The sequence below is a fragment of the Bombina bombina genome, chromosome 3 (assembly GCF_027579735.1).
Source record: "Bombina bombina isolate aBomBom1 chromosome 3, aBomBom1.pri, whole genome shotgun sequence".
Taxonomy (NCBI): Eukaryota; Metazoa; Chordata; class Amphibia; order Anura; family Bombinatoridae; genus Bombina; species Bombina bombina.
In genome coordinates this window covers 38,343,982-38,356,178 of record NC_069501.1, presented here as the reverse complement: position 1 = coordinate 38,356,178, position 12,197 = coordinate 38,343,982, and the positions used below count along the sequence as shown (strand labels likewise).

Below are 12,197 nucleotides of genomic sequence, written 5' to 3'. Positions count from 1 at the left end.
TTCCAGCAGAGTGGGTGGCGTGTAAATCAGGTCACGTACAAATCTCACCACCAAGGGATTCCCACGCAGACTGAGTTCCTGCAGGTGCACCAAGCTGAGGATCTCACGAGGGAGGTAGGTCAGGAGGTTGTTGTGCAAGCTGAGTGACCGCATTGAATGAATTCTAAAGGAAGAGGAGAAAAGGAACATAAAACAGGGATACAAAAACGTCACATTTCAGCTATTTACGCACTCTATTCATGAGGCTTGTGCATCTCCCTAGTACAGGACTAGGCAAATGCGACTCCTAGAAGTGCTCTCATTTTTGCAACTTATTCTATATATAAAAACCCAAGCTCCTCAGGATTACATTAATGTGATGGTAAAACCTAGAGTTTCTGAAACGCTAGGATTTACCATTGGAACAAATAAAGGACTTTCAGCCATGAAGTATAAAATACTTCATGCTAAAATCTCCTTTGCTTGCAGCATTCACCTCACTGAGCTGCAAAGGCAGCCCATGGCAGAATGCTATTTGGCTGAGAGGCAACGTTTCCACCTCTTAGCCAAATAGCGTTCTGAAAGTCCTTTATTTGTTCCGATGGTAAATCCTAGTGTTTCAGAAACGCTAGGATTTACCATCACATTAATTTGAATCGTGCTGTAATGGGCTTAGAGACACATTAACACAAAAACAAGGAGAATAATAAGAATAAAAATAATAATATTTATAGTACACAATTCTGCACACACTCCCGTGTTTGTGTACTGGTTGTCCACTTAAGGTTTCTATTTGAAAGGATAAACAAAGACAGTACAAATATCCACACTAAACAAAAGGTTTCTCTCAAAATCACAATATTAACCAAAAAAACAAAAACATATGCTACATAAATATGCACAATAAAGGTGTCATAACATTTAGAAGCATGTGCAGTACATTTTCTAGAGGTTAAAATGCTGATAAAGATTTTTTAGTCTCAAACAAAGAAACAGAGGACCAGACTGACCATAGGGACAGAAGCTGTTGGGCCGTCGGTTCTTAGCCCCGCCCACACTGAAAAAAACTGTAGCTCTGTGCATCTTTGTCAAGGAAACATTTGCCCCAGTTACCAGTCAGTAATATTGTACATCCACAACGATATTAAACCGCACCGCTATTGTCCCTTTTTGAACATTTCAAATGTTGGGGAACTTACCTGATAAATTAATTTCTTTCATATTGGCAAGAGTCCATGAGCTAGTGACGTAGGGGATATACATTCCTACCAGGAGGGGCAAAGTTTCCCAAACCTCAAAATGCCTATAAATACACCCCTCACCACACCCTCAATTCAGTTTAACGAATAGCCAAGTAGTGGGTGATAGAAAAAGGAGTAGAAAGCTTAAAAAAAAAAAAAAAAGGGGGAACTGGAAATAAAATTGTGCTTTATACAAAAAATCAAAACCACTGAAAAAAAAAAAAAAAAAAAAAAGTGGTGGGTCTCATGGACTCTTGCCAATATGAAAGAAATTAATTTATCAGGTAAGTTCTTACATAAATTATGTTTTCTTTTATGTAATTGGCAAGAGTCCATGAGCTAGTGACGTATGAGATATAAATACCAAATATGTGGTACTCCACAGAAGAGTCACTAGAGAGGGAGGGATAAAATAAAAAAAACAGCTATTTTCCGCTGAAAAAATTAAATCCACATCCAAAAAATAAGTTTCTCATAATTGAAAAGAAAAAACAAAAACAAAAACCTTAAAACATAAAGCAGAGGAATCAAACTGAAACAGCTGCTTGAGTTTTTGGTAGAAAACACATCAAAATTATAGAATTTAGTAAATGTATGCAAAGAAGACCAAGTTGCTGCTTTGCAAATCTGATTAACTGAAGTTTCATTCTTAAAAGCCCACAAAGTGGAGACTGATGTAGTAGAATAAGCTGTGATTCTCTGAGGCGGGGGCTGACCCGACTCCAAATAAGCCTGATGAATCAAAAGCTTTAACCAAGATGCCAAGGAAATGGCAGAAGCTTTCTGACCTTTCCTAGAACCAGAAAAAAACAAATAGACTTGAAGTCTTCCTGAAATCTTTAGTAGCTTCAACATAATATTTCAAAGCTCCAACAATATCCAAAGACTGTAAGGATCTCTCAAAAGAATTCTTAGGATTAGGACACAGAGAGGGAACAACAATTTCCCTATTAATGTTAATAGAATTCACAACCTTAGGAAGAAATTTAATGAAGTCAGCAAAACCGCCTTATTCTGATGGAAAATCAGAAAAGGAGACTCACAAGAAAGAGCAGATAATTTGGAAACTCTTCTAGCAGAAGAGATAGCCAAAAGGAAAAACACTTTCCAAGAAAGTAGGCTCAAAAGGAGGAGCCTGTAAAAGCCTTCAAAACAAAATTAAATTAAGGAGGAGAGATCGATTTAATGACAGGCTTCATACGGACCAAAGCCTGTATAAAAAAAACAGTGAATATCAGGAAGCTTAGCAATCTTTCTGTGAAATAAAAACAGAAAGAGCAGAGATTTGGCGCTTCAAGGAACTTGCAGACAAATCTTTATCCAAACCATCCTGAAGAAACTGTAAAATAAAATAGAAGTCTTCCAAACTCGATAATAAATCTTCCTAGAAACAGATTTACGAGCCTGTAACATAGTATTAATCACTGAGTCAGAGAAACCTCTATGACTAAGCGTTCAATTTCCATACCTTCAAATTTAAAGATTTAAAGATTTGAGATCCTGATGGAAAAACGAATCTTGAGACAAAAAGGTCTGGTCTTAAAGGAAGTGGCCAATGTTGGTAACTGGACATCCAAACAAGATCCGCATACCAAAACCTGTGAGGCCATGCTGGTACTACCAGAAAAACAAACTATTGTTTTACGATCTTGGAGATCAATTTTGGAAGAAAAACTAGAGGCAGGAAAATATAAGCAGGTTGGTAAAACCAAAGAACTGCTAAAGCATGTAACGACTCTGCCTGATGATCCCTGGAACTGAACAAGTACCTGGGAAGTTTGTTTAGCTGGGAAGCCATCAGATCTATTTCTGGAAGACCCCACATCTGAAGAATCAGAAAAAAACAAAACACACATTTGGATGGAGAGAAAACACTCCACCGGATGTAAAGTCTGACGGCTGAGATAATCCGCTTCCCAATTGACTATACCTGGGATATGTACCAGGGAAATTAGACAAGAGCTGGATTCCGCCCAAGAAAGTATCCAAGATACTTGTTTCATAGCTAGGGGACTATGAGTCCCACCCTGATGATTAACATATGCCACAGTTGTAATATTGTCTGTTTGAAAACAAATGATTCTCTCTTCAACAGAGGCCAAACCTGAAGAGCCCTGAAAATAGTACAGATTTCTAAAATATTAATTGGTAACCTTGCCTCTTGAGGTTTCCAAACTCCTTGTGCTGTCAGATCCCCAGACAGCTCCATAACAAGCAAAGAGAATGATCGAGACGGAAGGTTTTGACAAGTTGAAACCAATTTCATTAGTCTTGTATTAGAGACAGTCATGGACATTGAATCTATCTGGAAACCTAAAAAGGTGACCCTTGTCTGAGGAATCAAGGAACTTTCTGGTAAATTGATCCTCCAACCATGTCTTTGAAGAAACAATACTGGTTGATTTGTGTGAGATTCGGCAGAATGTAAAAAACTGAGCTAGTACCAAGGTATCATCCAAAAAAGGAACACCGCAATACCCTGTTCTCTGAATACAGAGAGTAGGACACAAAGTACCTTTGAGAAAAAACTTGGAGCTGTCGCTAGGCCAAATGGAAGAGCGACAAATTAAGAATGCTAGTCTAGAAAAAGAGAATCTCAGAAACCGATAATGGTCTGGATGAATCGGAAAATTAAGATATGCATCCTGTAAGCCTATTGTGGACATATAATGACCTTGCTGAACAAAAGGCAGAATAGTCCTTATAGTTACCATTTGAAAGATGGCACTCTTACAAAACGATTCAAAATTTCATATCCAGAACTGGCCCGAATACATTATCTCTTTCTTTGGGACAATGAATAGATTTGAATAAAACCCCAGACCCTGTTCCTGAAACGGAACTGTTATGATTTCTCCCTGAACGCTCGAGATCTGAAACATACTTCAGAAAAGCCTGAGCCTTTACTGGATTTACTGGGATGTGTGAGAAAATAAATAATATCTCACAGGTGGTCTTACTCTGAATCCTATTTGCTACCCTTGAGAGACAACACTCTGAATACACTGATTTTGGACATAATCTGACCAAATGTTTTGGAAAAAAAAATTAAATCTGTCCCCCACCAGCCGAGCTGAAATGAGGGCCAAGTCTGCATGAAGGTTCATGCAGACTTGGGGCTAGCTTTGGTTTCTTAAAGGGCTTGGATCTATTCCAACTTGAAGGTTTTAGATTTACCCTTAGGACTATATCCTGAAGCAAAAAAAAAACTCCCTCCCCCCCCATTGATAGTTGAGATAAATGAATCCAACTGAGAACCAAATAAATTATTACCTTGGAAAGAGATAGTAATCTAGATTTATAAACCCTGTCAGCATTCCAATATTTAATCCACAAAGCTCTTCTAGCTAAAATAGCTAAAGACAGAGGCCTACTTATCAAGCCGTCAACTTACTTGCATTCAACGGCACCAATACGCTCCCCTGACATTGCTGCCGTGGACCTGAATACGCTCTACATATTTATATAAAAAGCTGTCAAAAAGCCGTGCACCAAGTACGGGGCGATTAGCAGCGGACTGTTAACTAAAGTCATCGATCTCGCTGCTCTTCAGCTTTTTCACAGCTTTATTTATAACCTGTCACTAAGCACCGCCACTATACTAAACTGTTTAACCCCTAAACCTAACAACCCGCTAACTTTATATTAAATATTAACTCATCCCTATCATAATAAATATTTAAGCTTACCTTTAGAATTACATTAAACTATATTAAACTATTAATGAACCTACCCCAACTGTTATACTAAAATTACATTAAAACTACAACTTAAATTAACTATATTATATATTTAAAAAAAACACCTAACCCTACTCAAATTTAAATCTACAATAAAAAATTACAAAAGTTACAAAAAACTAACAACTAAGTTACAAAAAAATAAACACTAAGTTACACAAAATAAAAAAGGAATTATCAAAGATTTAAACTAATTACACCTAATCTAAGAGCCCTATGAAAATAAAAAAGCCCCCCCAATAAAAAAAAAACCCTAACCTACAAATAGCCCTTAAAAGGGCCCTTTGCGGGGCATTGTCCCAAAGAAATCAGCTCTTTTACCTGTAAATAAAAAAATACAAATACCCCCCCCAACAGTAAAACCCACCACCCACACAACCAACCACCCAAATAAAAACCTAACTAAAAAAAAATATAAACTCCCCATTGCCCTGAAAAGGGCATTTGTATGGGCATTGCCCTGAAAAGGGCATTTGTATGGGCATTGCCCTTAAATGGGCATTTAGCTCTACTACTGCCCAAACCCTAACCTAAAAATAAAACCTTAAAATCCTAACACTAACCCCCGAAGATCCACTTACAGTTTTGAAGATCCGACATCCATCCTCAAAGAAGCCGGCAGAAGTCTTCATCCAAGCCTGCAGAGGTCTTCACCCAGACGGCATCTTCTATCTTCATCCATCCGGCGCGGAGCGGCTCCATCTTTAAGACATCAGACGCGGAGCATCCTCTTCTTACGACGTCTTCTTGAACAATGAAGGTTCCTTTAAATGACGTCATCCAAGATGGCGTCCCTAAGATTCCAATTAGCTGATAGAATTCCATCAGACAATCGGAATTAAGGTTGAAAAAAAAAAAAAAAAAAAAAAAACTATTGGCTGTTGCAATCAGCCAATAGGATTGAGCTTGCATTCTATTGACTGATTATAATAGCCAATAGAATGTGAGCTCAATCCTATTGGCTGATTGCAACAGTCAATAGGATTTTTTCAACCTTAATTCCGATTGGCTGATAGAATTCTATCAGCTAATTGGAATCTAAGGGACGCCATCTTTGATGACATCATTTAAAGGAACCTTCATTGTTACAGTAAGAGGATGCTCCGCGTCTGATGTCGAAGATGGAGCCGCTCCGCGCCGGATGGATGAAGATATAAGATGCCGCCTGGGTGAAAACCTCTATGGGCTTGGATGAAGACTTCGGGCGCTTGGATGAAGACATCTGCCGGCTTCTTTGAGGATGATGTCGGATCTTCAAAACTGTAAGTGGATCTTCGGGGGTTAGTGTTAGGATTTTTTAAGGGTTTATTGGGTGGGTTTTTATTTTTAGGTTAGGGTTTGGGCAGCAATAGAGCTAAATGCCCTTTTAAGGGCAATGCCCATACAAATGCCCTTTTCAGGGCAATGGGGAGCTTAGTTTTTTTTAGTTAGGTTTTAATTTGGGGGGGTTGGTTGTGTGGGTGGTGGGTATTTGTATTTTTTATTTACAGGTAAAAGAGCCGATTTCTTTGGGGCAATGCCCCGCAAAAGGCCCTTTTAAGGTCTATTTGTAGGTTAGGGTTTTTTTTTTTTTGGGGGGAGGCTTTTTATTTTCATAGGGCTCTTAGATTAGGTGTAATTAATTGAAATATTTGATAATTTCTTTTTTATTTTGTGTAACTTTGTAATTTTTTATTGTAGATTTAAATTATTTGAGTAGGGTTAGGTGTTTAAATATATAATAGTTAATTTAATTTGTAGTTTAATGTAATTTTAGTATAACAGGGTAGATTATTAGTTTAATGTAATTTTAGTATAATAGTTAAGGTAGGTTCATTAATAGTTTAAATCTAAAGGCAAGTTTAAATTTATTATAAGATAGGGATGAGTTAATATTTAATATAAAATTAGCGGGCTGTTAGGGGTTAATAGGTGAATTTAGTTTATGGCAATGTGGGGGACTGACGGTTTAGGGGTTAATAGGTTTACTAAGTGGTAGTGATGTGGGAGGCCAGGGGTTTAGGGGTTATTACATTTAGTTGCGGTGGGCTCCGGGAGCGGCGGGATAGGGGTTAATAAATTTGTGTAGGTGGCGGCAATGTCGGGCGGTAGATTAGGGATTAATAAGTATAATGTAGGTGGCAGCGGTGTCGGGTGGCAGATTAGGGGTTAATACTTTTATGTAGGGGGCGGCAGATTAGGGGTAAATAAGTATATTGTAGGTGGCGGCAGTGGCAGGGTGGCAGATTAGGGGTTAATAAGTATATTGTAGGTGGCGGCGGTGTAGGGGGTGGCAGATTAGGAGTAAAGTATATTGTAGGTGGCGGCAGTGGCAGGGCGGCAGATTAGGGGTTAATAAGTATATTGTAGGTGGCGGCAGTGGCGGGGCGGCAGATTAGGGGTTAATAAGTATATTGTAGGTGGCGGCGGTGTAGGGGGTGGCAGATTAGGTGTGTTTAGACTCAGGGAAAAAATGTTAGATGTAAACGTAACTTTTATTCTCCCATAGGAATCAATGGGATATCGGGCAGCAGCGAACATGAGCTTTCGTTGCTTTCAGACTTCAATTGATTCCTATGGCATCCGCCGCCTCCAGAGCAGCGGATTGAAATGCAGGTACGCTGGGCCGGAATAGTGGAGAGCGTACCTGTTAGATATTTGTTAACTAGCAAAAAGTAGTCAGTGCCAAATTTGCATTCGAACATCTGTAGTGACGTAAGCATTGATCTGTGTCGGACTGAGACCGGCGGATCGTATGTTATGTCACAGATTTCAACTTTTCCGGTCCTCAATATCCAAAGCAACCAACACTTCTTTACGAATATACTCCATCTTAAAGAGATATGTAGATTTGTCAGTGTCAATATCTGAGGAAGGATCTTCTGAACCAGATAGATCCTCAGAGGAGGATAATTAAGAAGGCGGAATAGCAGACGAAGCCTTCTGATTCACATCAACAATAAAAAATCTTTTATATTCACAGGATGTACATCAGGATGTTGAAATTACAACAGGCATTGTACTAGTACTGGAGGATACATTCTCTGCATGCAAAAGCTTGTCATGACAACTGTTACATATTACAGCTGGAGATTGGGATGCCCATTTATCAAGCTTCGTACGGAGCTTGAGGGCCCTTGTTTCTGGCGAGTCTTCAGACTCACCAGAAACACAAGTCATGGAGCAGCAGTCTAAAGACCGCTGCTCCAAAACCCTGTCCGCCTGCTCTGATGAGGTGGACAGGAATCGCCACAATTCAATTGATTGACACCTCCCTGCTGGCGGCTGATTGGCTGCGAATCTGCAGGGGGCGGAGTTGCACCAGCAGCTCTTATGAGCTGCTGGTGCAATACTGAATACGGAGAGCGTATTGCTCTCCGCATTGAGTGATGTCTGTCGGACCTGATCCGCACTGTCGGATCAGGTCCGACAGACATTTGATAATTCGGCCTCATAATCTACACACACTTACAACAGATACACTTATCTTTGGTAGAACTGTTATCATGCAGCGGGATTCCAACAGTGGTTTCTGAAACAAGATCAGATTGAGACATCTTGCAAATGTAAGAGAAAAAAAACCATATAGAACAAAATGATCAATTTCCTTATATGGCAGTTTCGGAAATGGGAAAAAAAATGCAAACAGCATAGCCCTCTGAGCATAAAAAAGAGCAAGGGGCATATAGGAAGTGTCGTTTAAATAAACTCTCGTCATGGCAGACGCAACCTTGTGTAAGGAAAACAGGCGTCAACTAAGATGCCGGAAATGACGAATTTGCGTCATCGAATATACCTTTGCGCCAAAAAAAAAAAAGAGCCAAGAATGACGCAATAAATATCAGCATTTTGCGACCTCGCAAGCCTGATTTTGCCTGCGAAAATTAATGAAAAAGCAGTCAAATTTGAAGAAAAGACTATACCCCAGGTAATAAAATATAACTTCCTAGATATTATTCCCAATTTTGAAACTGATAGTCTGCAAAAGGAAATATACATAAAACTGACTCATGGCAAATATAAGTACAATACATATATTTAAAACTTTATAATACATAAAGTGCCAAACACCACAGCTGAGAGTGTCTTAAGTAATGAAAACCTACTTACCAAAAGACACCCATCCATATATAGCAGATAGCCAAACCAGTACTGAAACAGTATCAGTAGAGGTAATGGAATATGAGAGTATATCGTCGATCTGAAAAGGGAGGTAGGAGATGAATCTCTACGACCGATAACAGAACCTTTGAAAAGATTTCCCGTGAGGAAAACCATAGAATCAATAGGTGATACTCCCTTCACATCCCTCTGACAAACTCTGTACTCTGAGACGAATCAGGCTTCAAAATGCTGAGAAGCGCATATCCACGTAAAAAATCAAGCACAAACTTACTTCACCACCTCCATAGGAGGCAAAGTTTGTAAAACTGAATTGTGGGTGTGGTGAGGGGTGTATTTATAGGCATTTTGAGGTTTGGGAAACTTTGCTCCTCCTGGTAGGATTGTATATCCCATACGTCACTAGCTCATGGACTCTTGCCAATTACATGAAAGAAAGATCTCCAAGTTTGTAAGTGCGAGGGTGGGTGGGTAACTGTCTGTCATACATTCTTGCAGGGAAACGGTTAACAGTATGTCATTTATATCTGTAGCTGTCAGGTATTGGTTATCACCCAGCAAGTGAGGTTGCATTTTGTTTAAAAATGTATTTCCTGAGCCAGTAAGTAATCTTATGGGCCTAATCTGATTGTCACTGATTCGAATAATGATAACTATTACTTTTCTATTTCTGAATTATTTATCATGAATCACTGTCACATACTGATATAATTTATCAGAATAGCAGTATGTGACAGTGACTCATAATAAATAATTCAGAAATATAAAAAAGGTAGTTGTTATAATTTATATCTATAGATGGAAATACAAGGTACACTGTGTATGTGTGTGACTTTATAGCTTTGGTACATTGCTTAGTAAATTGTTTTAAAAAAAAAAACCCAGATGCCTACTATTATTACAATGGAAATTAGCTGTTTTTATCTTACTTTGATAAATACCCCTCTTAAATATCATAGCAATTATGGAATAGACAATCCTGCATAGAACCAATTAAATAATACCATGTATTGATTCCAAAATTTCAGGCAAATTACTATATCCTTAAACTGCTGCTTTTTCTATACATATGATTGGAGTAATTATAGTGTACAATGTCATATACATGTTTGGTATGCGGTTAAAGGGTTAGTGGAGGGTGGGCCTCTGTCCTAAAATGCCCGGGCCTCTTTTTGGTACCAGTCTGGCCCTGAAGAAATCCATTAGAAACCTATTTCTCAGACTTACTGTGCAAGCTGCGGGGGCACACTATGTATTCTGTTATCACACAGCACCAGGTAGCTGAGGTATGGCAGGTTGGCCAGTTCTGGAGGAATCGAGGTGATAAAGTTACCACCCAGGTACAGGAATTCTAGGCTAGAAAAAGGATGGGAAAACAAAATTAGCAGAGGTGCAAACAATATACCAACTAGTATACAGTGATAACACCTACAGATTGCCACACAAAACCCTCAACAGCCCAAACAGAAAAAGTTTAAAGTTAAGCACAGAACCTTTTTTTTTTTTTTTATTAAAAAAAAAAAATTAAAAAAATTAAAATGGTTATATTAATGAATACAAGTTTTACAAATTACTATTTTTCCCTATTAGTAGATCACAATCTTCTCAGCCTGCACCCCCTCCCCTTCTTCTAAAATGCAAATAATAGTCCTTATTCCTTCTCCAAACTAATATTCTGAAATCCAAACCTTTTCTAGTCACAAGCAGTTTGGATAAAGGAATAGATAGAATACCGGTAAATAGATCACACGCCATAATCACAGATATCGCTGCCCTTTGTTGTGGTGTCACACAGTGAATGACCTTATCACCATTACTAATTAGGTACATCAGTGGGTGGGATCACATGTGAGTTAAAGAAGTCACATTCTTTAGTAGCGGTTGCAGGTGACTTTAGCTATTAATAACTGAAGATAGATTGTGAGCTCTCAGGGACAAAATGTTACCAGTACTTGTGCAACTGAAGCTATAAATACACAAGTCTTTGTACACAGTGCACTACAAATAAAGAGCCAATATAAACCCCATTATTGCTACCTAGGAAGAAATTAGTATTCCTGTTTCGTGTAACAAACAAAGTAAAATATTAAGCACTTATTTGTATGACCCAGAAGTGAACATCGCATCTGTGTCACTTTTTGCAATGTTGAACTGCCTTACTACAATCCCTCTTATCAAGCATGCTCAGTGAAACCATATTATACATGTGTATTGTCTGTAATTACTGAAGGAGGTACAAAAACAAAACTTATGCTTACCTGATAAATTTCTTTCCAGATATGGCGAGTCCACAACATCAATTACTGTTGGGGAATATTACTCCTGGCCAGCAGCAGGAGGCAAAGAGCACCACAACAAAGCTGTTAAGTATCACTTCCCTTCCGACAAACCCCAGTCATTTGACCAAAGGGAAATTGAAAAAGGAATACAAAAAAGGTGTAGAGGTGCCTGACGTTTAGTCAAAAATAACTGTCTTAATAAAACGGGTGGGGTCGTGGACTCACCATATATAAATAAATTTATCACGCAAGCATAAATTTTGTTTTCTTTCCTAAGATATGGCGAGACCACGATGTCATCAATTACTGTTGGGAACCAACACCCAAGTTAGAGGACACAGATAACGAGGGAGAATAAGACAGACCCACCGAAACAGAAGGCACCACCGCTTGAAGAACTTTACTCCCATAAGAAAAAAAACTCAGCCGAGGCAAAAATATCAAATTTGAAAAAGTATGCAGAGAGGACCAAGTTGCAACCTTGCAAATCAGTTCCACAGAAGCTTCATGTTTGAAAACTCAAGAAGAGACACCCCTAGTGGAATGAGCTGTAATGCTCTACGGAAGCTGCTGACCAGCAGCCACACAAGCAAAACGAATTATACTTCTCAACCAGAGGAAAAGAGAAGTAGCAGAAGCATTCTGACCCTTACGCTTCCCTGAGAAACAAACAGGGCAGAAGACTGGCGAAATTCCTTAGTCGCCTGTAGGATGAATTTTAGAGCACGCACAACATCCAAGTTGGTACAGAGAGAAGGAACAACAATTTCCATCCGAAACCACTTTAGAGAGAAACTGCTCAAATTTAGAACGAAGAACCTCCTAATCCACATGAAAGAAAAGGTAAGCCGAATCAC

General features: G+C 38.8%; 1 protein-coding gene across 1 annotated transcript in view; it reads right to left on the bottom strand.

Moving 5' to 3' along the window:
• LOC128652196 (leucine-rich repeat-containing protein 58) overlaps positions 1-12,197 on the bottom strand; it is a gene marked incomplete at its 3' end in the record, with an annotated part of 25,737 nt that continues 13,540 nt past the window's right edge. Inside the window, exons 2-3 of the mRNA XM_053705136.1 lie at positions 10,289-10,417; positions 1-163 (exon numbers count right to left, since the gene is read on the bottom strand). Coding sequence (XP_053561111.1) covers positions 1-163; positions 10,289-10,417 — 292 coding nt within the window. The remainder of the gene's footprint in view (positions 164-10,288; positions 10,418-12,197) is intronic.